Source organism: Sinocyclocheilus anshuiensis, unplaced genomic scaffold (genome assembly GCF_001515605.1).
Source record: "Sinocyclocheilus anshuiensis isolate Anshui unplaced genomic scaffold, SAMN03320099.WGS_v1.1 scaffold936, whole genome shotgun sequence".
NCBI classification, from domain to species: domain Eukaryota; kingdom Metazoa; phylum Chordata; class Actinopteri; order Cypriniformes; family Cyprinidae; genus Sinocyclocheilus; species Sinocyclocheilus anshuiensis.
This window is the reverse complement of record NW_015552621.1, coordinates 893096-913262: the sequence shown is the minus strand read 5'-3', so window position 1 is coordinate 913262 and position 20167 is coordinate 893096. Positions and strand designations below refer to the sequence as shown.

Sequence of the window (20167 nt, the reverse complement as noted above, 5' to 3'; positions counted from 1 at the left end):
TATATATATATAAAATAGAACAGGGAAGATGCCTCAGAACAGAAAATAGAATCAGAATAAAATAGAGAATTTTCATAACACAATTCAATAGAACAGTTGAATATAAAATGGGGTAGATTGAAAATAGATCAAACAGGATTTAGCCCTGGGATAGAATAGAATAGAATAGAATAGAATAGAATAGAATAGAAAGCAGCACAGAAGCCTGTGAAGAGTGTGCAACAGTTTTCGGGCAGCATGGGCACAAAGCGTCTCTGCAGGACGATTCATTTAGAGGGAGCAGCGCAAGGGAAGTCAGCCAAGCCCCCAAACACAGCATCACCATTGGGAGAGAGGGGACATAGGACTTTCACTCCGCAGACGCAGCATAATCCAGCCCCAGGAGGTAGGCAGGGGCTGATGAATAAACCCACAGGCCGCTGTGGCAGCTCAATACAGTCATGATTATGCCTGCAGAACAGCCAGTCCTGGCCAGCTCTGAACATGCCAGCGTGAGACGGAGTGGGCATTTGGTTTTCCGAAGGAGTCAGCGGAGGAGAGGAATCAATACACAGAGGGAGCACTTATACACATACACACCTTCATGACTCGCTCTTCCTCTTCTCTTTTCTTTCTCTCCTCTTCCTCCTGTTTCCTCTTCTGCTCCATCTCGGCTTTCCTGATGGGAGAGAGATTGAGGGTGGACCGTTAATGAGTTACACTGGCCTGCGGGGAATTATTCCTCCTGATCAATGACCCACAGGAAGGGACGTGAAAACACCCACAGGTTGATTCACAACTTTCACAAAGAGAAACGTGGACTGCATCGAGTCTTTGTAGTTCAAGTGAGACCCTTCAACAGCAGCTGAAATTGAATAGTGTGGTCTGAGCATTGTTGGCGAGCGTCGTTACCATTTTCATATCAAAAGACCTATATATATATTATACATCTCACAAACAGCCAACAAAATCTGCTGCATCTTTCTTTGTACTTTGTTGTTAATGGATTTGGGTACTGATATATGCAACTTTGCCAAACTGAAGACCTTGAAAATAGGGAGATTTCTAAAACATAAGCATGAAGAGGGGGGATGGAGGGTACAGTAATGATATAATTTCAAGTGAATGTTTTGCTGCTCACAATAAAGGAGTGCAATTTGCATTACAGTGGGTCCAAAAGTCTCAGAGCACTGGATTTCTTCTAATTTAAATTTACATTTACAATTTACACTTTTGCTTTAAAGAAAGCAACATTTGAGCTGAAATAGTTGAAATGTCATAGTAGAATTAGCATCTGTTTTCTATATTAATATATTTTAAAATGTAATTTATTCCTGTGATGGCAAAAGCTATTCAGCAGCCATTACTCCAGTCTTCAGTGTTACAGTTCTAATCTGCTGATTTGGTGCACAAGGAACATTTCTTATTATTATTATCAGTGTTTAGCTGCTTAATATTTCTGTGTAAACTGTGACTCTTTGATGAATAGAAAGTTTAAAAAAACAGCATTTATTTGAAATGGAAATCTTTGTAATAATATAAATGTCTTTACTGTCACTTTTGATAAATTGAATGTGTTATTGTTGACTAAACTAATTTATTAAAAAAAAGCACTTTTGAATGGTAATATCCTATTTTTATAACTAATTTTACAGGACATCATAATCCTAAAACTTTATTTCCAGTTGTAACTTGGATTTTAAATACCAGATTCTCAAAGTTTTGTACCCTACTGTATATGAAACCCTCGATATTTAGTGAGAGCCATCAAAAGAATGAATGCAATTCTTAACATGTTATTTTGTAAAATGTCATAATTGTTAATGTATGTAAATAAACTTTTAAAGGTTCGCTTTAAAAGCTTGTATTCTTACCTGGCCAGAAAACAAAGAAAATTATAATATATTTTATAAGGGGCAGGTTCAAATTCATAATGGCACAGCAGACAGCATTCTTAAAAAGTTCTCCATACAGAGTGTGCAAAGAACTTAAGGGTAATCCAAACCTTTAGTTGTTGTTAATGTATGTTGACTGGAGTTGTACAGCAAAATGTTGGCTCTAATAAATGTATGAGGTAAAAGCAGGCCACACTGAATGATATTCTCCATCACATTATGACAATGGGATTCTGGGTCTTATTATTATAAGATATATTCTATACTGTACTGCACATACTATTTATTATTAATATATTATATACTATACTATATATAATTATTATATTATTTAACATTATTGTTACATGACATTATCATTAATAATGAATAATGAATAAATAACTTGTATAAATGGAGCAGCCAACTGGCTATAAAGCTATGTGGTAATCGCATTTACGTTACATAAAACTAAATTATGTAATTTAATTAAAAAGTTAAACAATTAAATCCAGATAATTTAGTAATCCATAAGGAAGGGCTCCAGGGTGGATGGGCCGCACCAAACATAAAGCATGCAGTGGGATAAAAGTTGCTGTTGTTGCATCTACTAGTGTGGAACTGAATATTCTTTGACAAGACTATAAACATAGAAATATCATCATGGCCTGATTCGTGAAACGATGACAGATGCTGTCCAAGACAGCAGGCTCTGGAGAATGCATAAGAGAGAGCAGGTCAAGCCGAACCCTCCAGTGATGTATTAATCTCTCTGCCAATCCCCTCCCACACCCTTTTTTTCAGCTCCTGTTCTTCTTTCAAACGCGCTGGGACTCTGACCTAATGTACGGTTCATCCGATTCGAAACTTGCGACGTGACTCACATGCGGCGGTCGTCTTCCTCCTGTTTGCGCAACTGCTCCTCTTCTTCGCTCCTCTTCCGCTCTCTCTCCATCTCCTCCTGGATGCGCTTGAGTCGCTCCGTCTCCTCTTGCTCCTGCTTCTTCTTCTGCATTGAGGAGAGGAGCTGCTCTGAGCGTTTCACCAGGCCCTCATACTCCTGCTCGATCTCCTTGCGGCTCATCACCGTAGACTGAGGGTAAAGTCAAAAAGAGAGTGTTAAAATGGATTTGATTTAAATTATTTGGGTTATATATATTTTATGCATATTTTAGTTATAATGTCTGCTCTGCTTACATATGAATTAAATTTTACAGGGAAATGTTTCAGACTCAGTGATTAAAACTGGTAACTCATCTCTTTGAGCTATTCATTAAAAGAATTGGCTCATAAAAGTCCTTTGTTTCAGGAATCGGGCAACACTGGTCATGCTGTATGTTTGTCATTCGCTAAAAAGAAGAGGCTCTTAAGAGTCACTTGTTCAGACATGGTCGTGTTGTGTGTTGAACTCAATAGAAATACAAGACCTGTGTGACTTCCTTTCTTCTGTGAAACACAAAATGAGAGCTTCAGTTTTCAATACAGCAAAAAGTAAATGTTGATTTATACTGCCAAGCTCCAAAAGGGCAAAAAAAAAGCTCCATTAAAGTATCTTAAAAGTGTTCCACACATTTGACTTTACAACGACAGTGATTACTTAACCACACCCACAGCTTTCTAAGAGCGAGTCAGCTTGCTCACTGATGTGCATGATGATTTTGGAACTAATTCCGTAAAATGCTGTTTATCATTGTGCAAAAAGAAAACATTTGTTTCAGGTTGTTATGATGAAATCTAAATATAATGGCACAATACGAGAAATGGCGAAATTACAAGGGGAAATCTACACAAGCGTCAAGAAGTCAGAAAAGCGCTAATTAAACTGTATCACTTTCTAAAAATATCCACCATACTGCATTCTACTATTCATTTCTTTTGTGCAAATGTAGAGATGTATTGCTTTTGGACAATCATTAAAAATCTGCAAGTTTAGTTCATGCTGTCTACCACTCATTCAACACTTGTATTTTCGCAATCCCAATATTTACCAAAAAAAAGGAGGCTTGTATGTCACCGATAGTTTAGTAAGTCTGACAAACAAAACTGAATAAAAAAAGACAGCACAGCAGTTTGATAGGATTTTTGGGTTGTCAGTCATTTTATCTGATGTGAGGTCAGTTAGTATGATACAGTACCAAGCCTTCTAAAGTCATAATGAAGGAGTGGATGCCCTCCTCTTTTGTTATATAATGAATAGGGAATAATTCAATTGGAAATCGTACTTTTCTTAAATCCATTGCATCTATTCTGGTATTAATGTTATATTCAATGTCTGTATTTGGTATTTGGGATATGACCAAGAGTCTGACCCATTCATTTAGCCCAGCTTCCAGAGAATAAAAGATGCAATTGTTTGTAATTAATTCATTTGATTCATCATGCAGTCAAATGAATCAAGAGTTCTAGAGTGTGATGTTTTGTTTTATTTGTTATCTATATGCCTATAATACTAGTGTTTCTGTATTCTAAATTAGAGGCTAGATTACTCATTTTCTATGGCTTTTGAAAGTGTGGAGAACTCTGACTTCAGTAAACTTTTAACTTGACTCCTGTTCTTCATTGAAACTTATTTGTCTTATGGGGTAAAACTGTGTTCCCTAACAATACAATAGTTTTTTGTGAAGAACAAATTGTTCCTGTTACTCACCAAAAGTATTGTCACTTGAGCTTGTTTGCAACTAAATAATAATGCTGTTGGTAGGGATGCTCCGATCGATCGGCCGGAGATCGGTATCGGCCGATAATCACATTTTATGACTCGATCGGTACTTACTACACTTGGCCGATCTCACGAACCGATCGCAATTTGATGACGTCAACGCTTGACAACGTACATGATGCGTGGGGACATAAATCGCCGGTGTGGAAATGCAATGACGTTTCGAGAAACAATGAAAAATTTGCTATTTGTCAGATATAGGAAAAGCAAAATATGAAAATATGTTTGCTGCGTAAATCAGACGGACTTACTGAAAAAGCAAATTCTCTGCCAGCAGGAGGTGCTTTAAAGCGGGAGAAACAGAGGTTTTGATATTGTGGCAAGCGCCACAAATAAATAAATGTATGTGAAACACATCCCACGTACTCAGTATCGGCTGCAAAAATCCTGATCGGAGCATCCCTAGCTGTTGGACATATCAAGGCAGGTTTGACATCCCCGATGGCAAACACCATTGATTTCCATATGTATTTAAAAACATGACTGCAAATGAGATTTTCAAAGTGAGGGGAAGATTTTCAGTGAATAACATCTTCAGTTTGATCTGTTGGTTATTGTTTATCACGAGAGGTCTTAGTGTTTGTCAGTTGTATATTTGACTTATTTTTATACTGTATACTTTTTAAAGCTTGACAGCATAAATCACTATCCACTTTTGTTGCATGGAAAACAGAAGCTTACACATTCTGCCTAAATATCTCCTTTTGTAATAATAAGAGGCTGGAATAATATTAGGGTGAGTAAATGATGACAAATGATAACAGGACAGGCCACTTGGTTGAACTCTACAGTAGCGTCTTTAAAAAGCTTTTCTTCTGGTGCTTCATTAAACAAATTTGAACAAGGGTTTCACAAGAAAGTGGCAGCAACTCCGTGGTTACCCATCAGCTCGGCGACAGCAGTGACGCTGGGCCACATTCACCGCAGTTGTTTTAATATCCTGCAGATATTCATTAAACCTGGATGTGAATTTTGTGCCATCTGGCAGAGCACCAGAGGTGCGTGGAGGGGTGCAAGCATTGTGAATGATCATTGTTCCGCAGAGGGGTGGGGACTCAATGACAAGGTCCGTCTCACCCCCTAACGCTAGATGAGTTCGCGCTAGTGTGTTGAATGACAGCCATTGATAGAACAATCTACGTTATTAGCCAGGGAGGCCACAGTAATCTCCAGTCCAGATGGTAAGGTAATAGGAGGCATTGCCAATCAAAAACCACATGCTAATCAAAACGTGCTATGCTAATAACAAAGAGGGCTATCACGGGTGCAGAAGTGCAGAGCGCATCTCATTTAAAGGGAGGAACAGAATGTTCAGGTGGAAAAGTTTCAGCTCTGGTGCCAGCTATCTATCAGGGAGAGGGCGCAATGTCTCTCGAGCTCCCTGTCAATAATGCACTCCGAGTCTGACAGATGAGGTTGGGCTCCACGTACAGAATACAACAATGCATATACTGCATTCAATCAGCCAAAGCAGAAAGTTCGGAGGAAGGCAAGAAATCAACACTAGAAACGGCATAATGCGGCAAAGCCTTGAAAATCGACTTGACAGCATGTGGTGCGAATGTCAATGATGATCTGCAGACAGAAATCTCATTGTCGACTGTCGATTTGCATACTTTGTATTTATTTACTCTGCTGTTGAGTGCTAGATTTTCTGCTGAATGAGATGAAACGCTTCTGCTCTCTTTCTTTGGGCCCTAAGAACTTAAGAAGAGAGACACTTGAAGCTGGCAGACAATTCTAGCCACAGCTTTAGATCGCCTTCATCAGGACATGGAAAAACACACACCTGTTGAAATATGCATGGAAACCGATACACGACAGCAGACTAAGAAAAGAGCTACACCATGTAACATCATTGTGCTTTGTGAGCTGAAGGAGGTGAAAAGGGGTTTGACGACCTTGGGCGGTTTTCCAGTGGAAAACCTCACCTTGATTTTGGTCATGAGGGCGTCGGTGGAGGCGGCCAGTTCCTCAACCTGTTTGCTCACTTCTTGTTTTCCCTCTTTGAGTCCAATCACAGCTTCATTGAATTTTTCCATCCTCTTCCTTAAATTTTTCACCTTCATCATGCCATCAATGCTGCCATGAGAAAAGAGAATAGGGTCTATTAGTTTATTCAAAAATACATATTTTGTACACCTCTTCAATGATATCTTCAATGTACTTCTATATTAGATCTCATTTTGATATTTTGGGTCATTTTGGGAAACATAAAATAAAAACTAAATATCAAGTTGTTTTTTTTTATTATTTATTATTTCTTTTATTATACTTAAAGGAATACTGACTTTAAAGATTTTTATCTGTCCAGACAAATTAATTATAGGTAGGACACTGAAAATCTGGATATATTTTATCCAGTTCTTGAAAATCTGGATATATTTTAGTAATAAATTATCTACATAAAAAATTTGGAGCTCAAACTTGATTTTTACTCCTATTTTGAAGTTACTGTACTCTGCCTTTGCATTGTCAGCAAATAGTGAGAAGTCACGCCAAGGAAAAAGGCAGTAACAGCCACATTATATACAATATTTGATTGCTGATGACCATTTACAAAATCATTAGTAACACCTGTATAAAATCGAGTGATCACGGGCTGTCTCGTAGGCTATAACATACAGTAATGTGACTGTATTTTTTTTTTCTGATCGTAACAATCAGATAAAAAGTTAAACGTGAGTGGATACCGTTTTGCAACCAATTTATTTGCAATGTTCACTAACGTTAAAGAATGCAAGACATACTTAACCTATTGCTTTTACATCAAATTGAATGAAAATAGCCTAACTAAAAGAACGACTTGTGGATTGATGTGAACGCCAACAAGTAGGAATAATGCTCAGAATGCTTGTGGATTAAACATCGCCGATGACGTTCATTGCCATGGATTTTATTACAGCTTGATCTGGCCCACTTTAACGGAGCCACTTACTAACAGGCATGCAAAGCAAGTCAAAAGAGTTTACAATAAGGTTTCATTAGTTAACATGAACTAAGCATGAACAATACTTCTACAGCATTTATTAATAATGTTAATTTCTACATTTAGTATTATGCCCTAAAAAGGCAAAAGACCTTAACTTGCTAGAGTGTGAAACTGAGAAAAAGTTTTTTATTTGTCCAGCCAAATTAATTATAGGTAGGACACTGGAAATTTGGCAATTAGATGTTTTAGTAATGAAAATTATCTACATTAAAAAATTGTGAGCTCAAACTTAATTTTTACCCCTATTTTGAAGTTACTGTACTCTTTTTCTGCAAAATGTGAGGTCACACCAAGGCAAAAGGCAGTAACTTCCACATTATCAATATTTGGTTGCTGATCACCATTTACAAAATCATTATAGTAACACCTGTATAAAATCTAGTGATCATGGGCTATCTCATAGGCTACAACATAGTAATGTGACTATTAATTGTTTTTTTCTGACCGTAACAACCAGACAAAAAGTTAAACATGTGAGTGGAGACCGTTTGGCAACCAATTTATTTGTAATGTTCACTAACCTAAAATGATGCAAGACATAGCCTAATTGCTTTTACATCGAATTGAATGAAAATAGTCTAATCTAAAAGAACAATTTGTGGATTGATGTGAACGCCAGCAAGTAGGAATAATGCTCAGGATGCTTGTGGATTAAAAATCTCCGATGACGTTCATTGCCATGGATTTTATCGGGTTACAAGAAAAGGTAGGATATGGATTTAATTGCGAAATCTACTGATTTTATGTGATCATGCTATGCTGTCACGGCGTTCGAGTCCACGCGCGTGCAGAAGTGGGCAGCCCCAGACTGACATGCTGGCACTAAGAATAATCTGCATTATAAAAAGAAAGAAAAAGTTTAAAGATTATTTATGATTCATTATTGTAGCCAAGTTATCTAGTCTTTGCTTGTTTACAGTGCTTTGTTATATGGAGCAGTTTGGTAGATCGCGATCTGTCTGCAATTTTTTGGACAAACGAATTAGATAGATGTATGAAATAACACAAGCTATACTGTAATTTAAATGCGGCAGACTTTAATGGACAGTAAAACAAAGGCAGAATACCGTATAACTCCAGGCTGGCACAGTAACTTCATATTGACGCACGGCTAAACAAAGGCAGAACACTGTAACTCAATTTGAGCGTTCTAAAGCTAAGTCAAAGAGCAGTAACTGGAGTTATACAGTGTTCTGCCTTGTTTTCTCCTGAGCTTTTCGAAGTTACTGTTAAGATAACCCATTATGTTCTCAGAAAAAAAACAACGGAATTGACTCAAGATACTTATCCACATAATAAAGGAGGTCTTGAATGTCTCAAAAATATCAACAACTCATTTTTTAACCAAAAACGAAGTTACAGTCTTTTGCCTTTGCACAGCAGAATAGTTCACCCAAAAATGAAAATGTGCTGAAAATGTCCTCAGCCTCAGACCATCCAAAATGTAGATGAGTTTGTTTCTTCACCGGAACAGATTTGGAGAAATTTAGCATTGCATCACTTGCTCACCAGTGGTTCCTCTGCAGTGAATGGGTGCCGTCAGAATGAGACCAAACAGCAGATAAAAACATCACAATAATCCACAAGTAATCTACTCAACTCCAGTTCTTAAATTTACATCTTGTGAAGTGTAAAGCTGTGTGTTTGCAATAAAACAAATCCATCATTAAGGATTTATAACGAGTCCATAATCCATAATATCCCTTCCTGCAGTGAAAAACTGTATCCCCTGTTGTCCTCTCACATCAAAATCCCCCAACATATTCAGACAAGATGATTGAGACTATACTTTTTCACTGGAAGAAGCGTTATTATGGATTACGGTTTGAAGATAAAAACATCGTAATGAAGGATTTGCTACATAGCTTTTCACTTCACAAGACATTAACTGATAGACTGGATTAAAGTAATACCTTTATTAGCTGTTTGGACTCTCATTCTGATGGCACCCAATCACTGCAGTGGATCCACTGCTGAGCAAGTGATGTAATACTAAATTTCCCCAAATCGGTTTCGATGAAGAAACAGAAACTCATCTACTCATCTTGGATGGCCTGAGGGTGAGTAAACTTTCAGCAAATGTTCATTTTTGCGTGAACTGTTCCTTTAAGATTGTTTCAAGGTAGTAAAAATGTTCGATTTTTCTTGAAAAAAAAAAAGTATAAAAGCTTTTCAAAACCATATGAAGCAAACATGAATACAAAGAATACATTTTGCAATACAATTTCAACTAGATTTTTAAAAGATTTTTCCAATAAACAATTCAGATATTTCACTGACAGCTTTCCAAAAACACCAAATAGATGCTAACAACACAGAGACACCACACTGCCATAAGTGTTGGAAAACAGATCCTCACACCGAGTTTGCAATGCATGAGAAATCACGGTCACTAATAGAGGCATGCTGGTGTGTGTGTGTACATACCGAGGCTTGTGTCTTCTTTTGCATAGCCACATGCGAACAGTCTTCTGAATCTTGATGCAGGCACTGGCCCTGAAGCTCATTTTGTTCCTCACTGTGCCAAGTAAAAGAATGAGGAAGAAGATGTAACACTGTAAAGGTGAATGGGAGGGCGTGGGATGCTTCTAATTGCTTTTTTGAAAGGCAGTTTACGGTGGTTATGAAGGGTGACGTACATTTAATAACTGACAGTGTGCACCACTGGACCTTTTTCCAGCGGCTGCACACCAGCCACTTATTGACCCGCTTTACAAGCTCGGCCAGGTGCTCTGGATCAGACTTCATGATCTGGTCAAACTCTGCAAACTGAGGCAAACACAGACACGCATTGAGATTTATATAGCTGAATTTACGAGGTTCCCATGTGTGCCAGCTTAATGAAACAGTATAGCAGTTTTAACAGTCTTGTATTATTCCAACCCTCATAAGAAATATCATAAGAAATTATTACCTTCCCAGGGCGGAAGAAAACCCTGGTCAAGCCAAACTTGTAATCATTCTTGTTGAGGCCAAGTGCTTTAAACAGAGCCTGCAGAAGGAGACAATACAATCAAGACAGCGGAATGCGTACTTTATTAAATGCCTATCAGAGATCAATAAGAATGGCATGATGGCCTCAGGCCAGTGCTTACACTCTTCTGTTTCAATGATGTTACATTTGATGTTTTCATGCCTTGGAAACTTAAACATTTGGTTTTCTGTGCTGTTTTTAATATTATTGCAAGAGTAACTTGTGAGTTAGAATCAGAATGATTTGAAAACAATAAACAAGTCAGTAATGTTTTCCGACTTCTGCCACTTTGCAGCTGAAGTGTTTATGAAGTTTGTAGCTGTTAAAGAGTTACATTATAGTGGAAAAATTTCCAGCTGGTATTGCAAATGAAAAACACAAATAGTTGTAAACCGTTTTAAAATGACATTTATAAAGCAAATATGTTCCTAAAATATGCTAATCCAAACTAAATGCCTGATTTTTCATTATCTAAGTAACACATTTCTAAGAATTAGAAAATAGACTTTTAAAAGACTTTTCCTTTCCAATGAGCCAGTAAATAATTCAGATTTGTCACTGACAGCTCAGAAATACCAAACAGATCCAAAAAAAACATGACCACACTGTAACCGAGGTAGTAATGTTTTGCAACTTATACCACTTTCCAGCAAAAGTGTTTATGAAGATTATAGCTGTCAAAGAGTTACATTATAGAGGTAAAGATTTCCAGCTGTTGTTGCAAATGAAAAACATAAATTGTTGCAAACAGTTTTTTGGGTTTTTGGGGAAAAACAACATTTAAAGAAAAATATAAATACATTTTCAGACATAAAAAAATGCTCCTAAAATATGTGAAAATCCAAAATAAGGGCCTGACAGGAATAAAAAAAACCTATTGTTAAACCTTCATTATACTCTAGACATTGCATTACAAGCATGATGCAATCATCAAAATAAAGAAGTAATTTTCAATAACTGCAATCAATCATTAAATTGCAGCCTGCTCATATACTGTATTAGTGTAGGATCTAATTGTACATTTTATGATGAAGTAAATACTTTATATTTAACCACGGGTGTATGATTAAAATGCAATTTGACTTTCAAATGCATCTGTAACTACCGATGATAAACCACTATCATTTATCATGGAAATCAATGAGGGATTACTCTGTGTGTGCTTTGGCACATGGATATGAAAGGTCATATAGCCTTTTCTAAAAATAATCCAGCTAGCCATCATCTATCATACTAATCCTAATTATATACACAAGAACATCATGTGAATAACAATAAGAATAGAAAGAGCTATTAATTTTAGATGCAAATCAAGATCAAAAACAATAGAGGTTTACTTTGCAAAAGAGTCGAGGATCAAGCCTTGTGAGCTTGTTGGGCATGTACTGCTTGTACATGTTGTAAAGCTCGTGAAACGGAGCTCGGGAGGGGAAGCCACCCTGCATCAGGTCCAGCACTGATACCATGCCTGAGAGGAGAAGAGATTATATTATTTATAGTCAGCATGACAAGACCTTTGACTAAATGGTGTAGGATCTGGTCTACACTGGACCCTTTTCGCATATGCAGGATTGAAACAGAAATAAACTACAGCAGGATAAAATTTTAGAGGTACACTGTCATTCAGAAGCAAGTTTTTAAAAAAAATAATAATTTAATGTATTTTTTATACGTTTTTTATGCTCACCAAAGCTACATTTATTGAATTTTAATGACCTATTGTTAAACCTTCATTATACTCTAGACATTGCATTACAAGCATGATGCAATCATCAAAATAAAGAAGTAATTTTCAATAACTGCAATCAATCATTAAATTGCAGCCTGCTCATATACTGTATTAGTGTAGGATCTAATTGTACATTTTATGATGAAGTAAATACTTTATATTTAACCACGGGTGTATGATTAAAATGCAATTTGACTTTCAAATGCATCTGTAACTACCGATGATAAACCACTATCATTTATCATGGAAATCAATGAGGGATTACTCTGTGCGTGCTTTGGCACATGGATATGAAAGGCCATGTAGTTTTTTCTAAAAAATAATCCACCTAGCCACCATATATCATACTAATCCTAATTATGTACACAAGAACATTAGGTGAATAACAATAAGAATAGAATGAGCTATTATTAATTTTAGATGCAACGATCAAGATAAAAATAAACAATAGAGGTTTACTTTGCAAAAAAGTCGAGGATCAAGCCTTGTGAGCTTGTTGGGCATGTACTGCTTGTACATGTTGTAAAGCTCATGAAACGGAGCTCGGGAGGGGAAGCCACCCTGCATCAGGTCCAGCACTGATACCATGCCTGAGAGGAGAAGAGAAGTACAGAGTATTATATATATATATATATATATATAGGAGTATAAACTGGGACACTTAGAACTTACTAAGTAGTACTTACTTGCTACTAGGCAAGTACTGTAGTTGATGAGTCTACATTTATGTCATGTGGTGCACGACTAGTCAACAAAGGTCAAAAGTATCGAACTAATTGGCTAGGATATACTTTTCTTATATCTCTTGCCTGAAAGTTTATTTCTAAAACTTTGCTAACAGCCTATAAAAAGCAATAACCGCAACCTTCAAAAACTCTTGTGGTAATCAGTGGAGCTCACATTTAATATGGCCGCACCATAGGCAATATCGGGATTTGTTTTAAAACGGAGCTTGCGACTGATGAGTGCTGTATATTTGTGACAGGTTTTCTTAAATTGAAATATTTGAAGCATTACCACAAGTGCAGTGAAATGAATTGGGAACTTATATTGAATTTTAATGCAGTAAAAACAGTAATATTGAGAAATATTATTACAATTTAAAATAAGTTTTTTAAATTTAATACATTTTAAAATCTAATTTATTCCTGTGATGGCAAAGCTAAATTTTCAGCGGTCATTACTCCAGTCTTCAGTGTCACATGATCCTTCAGAAATCATTCTAATATGTGACCCTGGACCACAAAACCAGTCTTAAGTCACTGGGGTATATTTGTAGCAATAGCCAAAAAAACATTGTATGGGTCAAAATTATCGATTTTTCTTTTATGCCAAAAAACATTAGGATATTAAGTAAAGATCATGTTCCATGAAGATATTTTGTAAATTTCCTACCGTAAATATATGAAAACTACATTTTTGATTAGTAATATGCATTGCTGAGAACTTCATTTGGACAACTTTAAAGGTGATTTTCTCAATATTTTGATTTTTTTGCACCCTCAGATTCCAGATTTTCAAAAAGTTGTATCTCGGCCAAATATTGTCCTATCATAACAAACCATACATCAATGGAAAGCTTATTTATTCAGCTTTCAGATAATGACTTTCAGATAACGACTAACTTGTGACTGGTTTTGTGGTCCAGGGTCACATATGCTGATTTGGTGCTCAAGAAATTTTCCAATTATTGTCAGTTGAAAAGAGTTGTGCTGCTTAACATCTTTGGAAACCGTGATACTTTTTTCAGGATTCTTTGCTGAATAGAAAGTTCAAAAGAACAGCATTTATTTGAAATAGTGAATAAAACGTCTGTAACATTAAAAATATCTTTAGTCACTTTAAAATAAATGCATCCTTGCTGAATAAATGTTTTTTTTTCTTTAATCTTACTGACCCAAATGTTTAAACGTTAGTGTAAATGAAAGACAATATTTTCGGCAACAGCAAATAAAATAAAAAATAAACACTATTGTGTTTCTACGAAATTGCAAAAGAGGAAGAAAACAAAAACAGAGATAAATTGCAACAATCAAAAGAGACAAAGACGTCAAATTTACAGCCACTTGCTTAGCAGCTGTATTTTAAAAATAAATAAATAAATAATAATTAATTATAGCAGCATTGACTTTTTTTGTTTGTTATTAAATACCAGGATAATATATCTTACGGTGTTAAATATATGCATTAAATCATTTAACAAAATAAAATATAAAAAACAATAGCTAGATTTACTTTTTTGCATCATTGCACAGTCTGTGAAAAGGGTCCATACAGCATATTCTGGCCAAGAATGGCCAACTTAGACAGCCTGACATGCAAAGCAAACAAGCATATTTTGTTCATTTTAATGTGTCACTTTACTAGTGCCATAAATCAGCAACTGTCACGTTGCATCATTTGCTGTGCCGCCTGGTTTGCGGCATGCATTAGACACACTCAGTAATAACCAAAACAAGTGGCCAACGTTTTTAAAATGAGTAAATAACCCATTACTCACTGTACTGCGTAGCTTTTCCAGTAGAAGGTTCAGTTGGGTCTATGAAAGTTAATCAGAAATTAAATGTGAGAGTGAGTACTGTACATTTTAATTAAGAGTATCTTTTCGTAAAAAAAAAATAAAAATCAGTTTACACACAGTTGTAGAATTGTGCTGCCATGCAAATGGTATCACACATTTTGACACACACAGGAAGTTACAGTCATACATTATGCCGGTATTAGTCCAACTGTGAAGATCTTTTCTACAAATTCAGTATATAATGGTGACATAAATGGCATGGTGATGTGTTTACAGTGAAGGTTCTCTTAATGTATAAATTCCATGTGTATGATTTCATGACAAACAACTACAACAGAGACCAAAAATGTGGCAGCCACACTGGCACAAAGACATGGCAATGGACCAAGTGGGTGAAAGAGGTTTGAAGAGAAGGGTGGGAGAAAACTAAGATCTGCATTTGTTTATGAGGTTGCAGGTTACCCTGTGGTGCCGGCACTGAATATTTCAGCCAGGCTTACCCTACAAAAGCTTCAGTTTTTTCACTTTTTTTCCTTGTTTCTCTTTACATATTTATTTCAGCCCCAGAACTTTTCACAGGGAAAGGCTGAAGAAACAGGAGAAGGTCTAAGAGAGGAAGACGGAGAAAGGGCAAATTTTAGAAGGAAAGGAATTAGATCACCAGGTAAAAGGTAAAACGTCTCTCACAAAACTACCAAGAGGAACAAAAAGAAAACAACATAGCAAGCCCCACAAAACAAAATCTACAGCGGTCTAAAGACAAACATTTGAGGAACTCCTAATCTGAGGAAAGCCTGTAGTTTTGAGACCTTAATTTTTTTTTTGTCCTATCTTCAGGCCTGTTAACAACTTTGATAAAATGTGTCACCTGACTATCAGGAGAATAGTAATGTAAAGCTAAAGGACAGATTCACCTTGAATTTGTTTCCCACACTGATAAAGCTGAGTTTGCCAGCCTTCTGCTTTGAGTCCTTGGAATTGGAGTTGTTCTCAAAGAGATCCCGGACAAACTTGTCCTTCGACTCGCACACCAGGCTCTCCAAAGACATGTGGAGGGCGTCATTATTCTTCTCTACAAACTGGGTCTGCTCACACACATACACCATACACACACACAAAACCCACAGGGCACAGAAATAAACACAAAGTCAACCTCACAAAAAAACCAACAACTTTACCAAAGGGATTCCCCCAAGGCCCCAATTGTTTTTACAGTGTGGCAGAAATTAATTAACTTATGTTAAACATTGTCACGTTACAGAACTAAAACAATAAGATGGTTTCCATACAAAAAGGGATTCAGAATGAACTAAGTGAATTGGGACCTTACAGTCTCATAGCATACAGCGCCAGCAAAATGTCTTATGATGAAGCCTTCATCATCTCTCAAATTCCGGTGGATTGTAAGCTTTGACTTCCTGGGCACCTGAAAAACCAACACACACAGAATTAAATTTTCAGCAAAATCCATCTTTGCAGCTGTATTTTTACTACTTCCTTCATATTTGGGTCTTGACATTGATTGGACTGTCAGGGTGAATCACATTAAAAACTACCAAGAAATGCCCTGGTCATATTTAACCACATAAATCAAAAGAAATAAAGTAACAAACACAATTTTACATAAAGAAAATGTAGCCTAATTATGCATTGTGCCATTGCATTTTCAAGCACATTAAGTTTCAGTAGCCTAATTTAATGCCAAAAAATATACACTATGCATATTTGTAGTTTATATTTAATTTAATGTATTATTTAATTTTAGCATAAGACATGTTTGTTGTAATAAGCCACATGGAAATATTTAAAGGGATAGTTCGCCTTCAGTTGCTGGTCCCCACTGACTTCCATAGTATGGAGAAGAAAAAAAACACTATGCATGTCAATGGGGACCAGCAACTGAAGGTGAACTATCCCTTTAAGGTGTGAATTTATTGCTAAACTGTAACATATTTGGAAACAACATTAGTATGGATAACAGGATAATGATGCTTCATCCAATATATTATTTAGGATTAATGATTAATGGAAATAATTGCTAATTTAATTCTTATAACACAACATTAAAAATCAGGAAAAAGGCCATCTTTCCCCACTGTGGTAAGATGACTCCCTATCTAGGGCAAAAGAGCCCCCCTACGTACATAAAAACACATTTTTATGATTTTTTTAAGTGTCAGTAACGTGAAATACTAAATTAAACATTCTGTAACATTCAAGTAAATGTATGCATTTTGACAATTTAGTTGAATAATTAAATAATGACAAATCAGATGAATCCCAGACAAAGAGATACATCTGAATCTTCCTCTAAATATTAGGCTACTCTTTAACAATCCCTTAAGATATGTACATGTTGACACTGAAGGTCAGATGAAAATGCAGAAAGTGAAAAAACTGACCTGTGGTCCAGAACGAAGGATAAACTATTAACTACTGAGGGGCAGTATGAAACTATCCTGCAGGCTGGTGGTTTAAGTTTTTTTTCTTTGCTATACTGTATTGGCTGTTGGAATGAACCAAACCATATCCTACAGTGAGACGGAAGTGATCTTTGTGCTTGCTGTGAACCGCCTCTGCAAAGTGCTGATCACTAGGCTGGGGAAGACGGTTCTCCTCATAGTAAATGTATGCATTTTGACAATTTAGTTGAATAATTAAATAATGACAAATCAGATGAATCCCAGACAAAGAGATACATCTGAATTACACTGTATATTTTTTGAATACAGGCCTATGTATTCAATTAGCCTATAGGTTATGATGAATAATGAGGATGTATGTAAAAAAAAGGCTGGGGAAGACGGTTCTCCTCATCCAGAATATCCAAAATACCCACCAGCTTTGCCTCAACCAGATCTGCAAAGCAGTAAAGTCACAGACAGAAGTTTGGGACTGACGACAGAAACTTTTCATGTGAATGAATTTGAGTTGAATAGTAAATTAATATATTCAATCCCCCCGCCGAAGGTATTACCCAAAGTGAAGTAGAACTCAGCAAGTTTAATGGACGAATGCAAATTCTGTAGGCACACATGGACCTATTTGATAATCAGTGCGAAGGCATCCATCATATGCATAATTCATCAGAGACATGCGCAGGTGAGAGAGGTGCGGATGCAAGCGCAGTCATGTATTTGCATGAGCAGACACCCGAGTATAATTGTGAGGTGATTGATGAGGAGACATGCAGGGAAAGGACCTATGCGTCCATTTGGAAGTCACAAGGACATGTGTTGCATCACTATCGAGAGAATTAGGAAAAGCAGAGCTGGCGAAAGGAAAGTGAGTTTTTCCCTTTGGAAAAGAAGTGACATCTGCGATATGCAAGGGTTTTTGTGCCTGCTTTTTGCGCCGCTTCAGAAGTGAGATGTTATGTTAAGCCACCTGCATACTGTGCAAACTCACACAAGCCGTTAAGATTTGACAGCTTGGGCAAAAAAAAAAAAAAAAAAGAGGGGGGGGGAAGAGAGACAGAAAATCTTTCTAAACCGTTTTGAGCATACAGGGAAAACATGCCATATGAATAAGGCACTGAATTGAAAAGATCTCCAGTAAACGTTATGCAAAATTCCCATGATCCATCTTCCTCTAAATATTAGGCTACTCTTTAACAATCCCTTAAGATATGTACATGTTGACACTGAAGGTCAGATGAAAATGCAGAAAGTGAAAAAACTGACCTGTGGTCCAGAACGAAGGATAAACTATTAACTACTGAGGGGCAGTATGAAACTATCCTGCAGGCTGGTGGTTTAAGTTTTTTTTCTTTGCTATACTGTATTGGCTGTTGGAATGAACCAAACCATATCCTACAGTGAGACGGAAGTGATCTTTGTGCTTGCTGTGAACCGCCTCTGCAAAGTGCTGATCACTAGGCTGGGGAAGACGGTTCTCCTCATCCAGAATATCCAAAATACCCACCAGCTTTGCCTCAACCAGATCTGCAAAGCAGTAAAGTCACAGACAGAAGTTTGGGACTGACGACAGAAACTTTTCATGTGAATGAATTTGAGTTGAATAGTAAATTAATATATTCAATCCCCCCGCCGAAGGTATTACCCAAAGTGAAGTAGAACTCAGCAAGTTTAATGGACGAATGCAAATTCTGTAGGCACACATGGACCTATTTGATAATCAGTGCGAAGGCATCCATCATATGCATAATTCATCAGAGACATGCGCAGGTGAGAGAGGTGCGGATGCAAGCGCAGTCATGTATTTGCATGAGCAGACACCCGAGTATAATTGTGAGGTGATTGATGAGGAGACATGCAGGGAAAGGACCTATGCGTCCATTTGGAAGTCACAAGGACATGTGTTGCATCACTATCGAGAGAATTAGGAAAAGCAGAGCTGGCGAAAGGAAAGTGAGTTTTTCCCTTTGGAAAAGAAGTGACATCTGCGATATGCAAGGGTTTTTGTGCCTGCTTTTTGCGCCGCTTCAGAAGTGAGATGTTATGTTAAGCCACCTGCATACTGTGCAAACTCACACAAGCCGTTAAGATTTGACAGCTTGGGCAAAAAAAAAAAAAAAAAGAGGTGGTTTCTTTTGCAATACATACGAGGAAGATCTTCAATAAGTCGTTAGGCGTTAAAATACTGACCGACTAAAAAGGTAAAAGGCATTGGTTCTGATACCTCCAGACAGCACTGTTCGGTCTGGTGATGGTATTTGCATTCAGTGAACCGGGTGAAGATTTCACTGTGTGTCCTGAGATTGAACTGACTTTCTGTTTCTGACAGGGTGATTTGGGTCAGACTGCACTGCTCAAGTGATCACCTTTAAAGCCGGCATCAAAAAACTAAAACAGTGCGAGCTCTTCATCTTATCTCCTAAACCCTCTCCAGAGAGCTCAAGAGAGGTTTCTCCCAGGATTCATTCCTGTGTTATCTCAGGCACCCAGCATGGATTTCTGCTGGAATATTCATCTTCGGCATGATTTGTCCAGACAGCAACAGACATGGCGATGTATACAAATAACTATGTTTTGTCATCTGGGAACAGTTTTTTGACCTTTGAAGGTCAGAATTTGAGAAGAAATTACATTTGTGCTGTAGCACATTGGGTTTAGAGACCATAGCATTTCTACGTGCGGAGGACTTCATTATATTTAAGTTGGTGTCAATGGGCCATAGTGCATCCCGTAATGAATGGAATGGAGGAATGACATTGTTATTCACAGCCAAAGGGACACTGACCTATGCAGTCCTGATTATCAACATAATGAACTTCATTCACTCCCAGGCCTTCTTTCTGATACAGCTCTTGCTCCTGGGGAGAAAAAAAAACAACAAAAGATAAAGTGCATCGTTTTTGCTGAAAGTGGGAAAATGCTTAATTTTAACTTAATCTGCTGGAACAAGAACGTCTCAAAA

General features: G+C 37.0%; 1 protein-coding gene across 1 annotated transcript in view; it reads right to left on the bottom strand.

Moving 5' to 3' along the window:
- The window catches only part of LOC107666253 (unconventional myosin-VI-like), a 65930-nt gene that overhangs the window by 15344 nt on the left and 30419 nt on the right, over positions 1-20167 (bottom strand). The window contains exons 18-29 of the mRNA XM_016457473.1: positions 19991-20063; positions 18605-18732; positions 16119-16214; positions 15703-15873; positions 14757-14806; positions 12727-12934; positions 10479-10556; positions 10204-10333; positions 9992-10082; positions 6504-6654; positions 2738-2946; positions 580-658 (exon numbers count right to left, since the gene is read on the bottom strand). Of these exons, the coding sequence (XP_016312959.1) occupies positions 580-658; positions 2738-2946; positions 6504-6654; positions 9992-10082; positions 10204-10333; positions 10479-10556; positions 12727-12934; positions 14757-14806; positions 15703-15873; positions 16119-16214; positions 18605-18732; positions 19991-20063 (1464 nt within the window). The remainder of the gene's footprint in view (positions 1-579; positions 659-2737; positions 2947-6503; positions 6655-9991; positions 10083-10203; positions 10334-10478; positions 10557-12726; positions 12935-14756; positions 14807-15702; positions 15874-16118; positions 16215-18604; positions 18733-19990; positions 20064-20167) is intronic.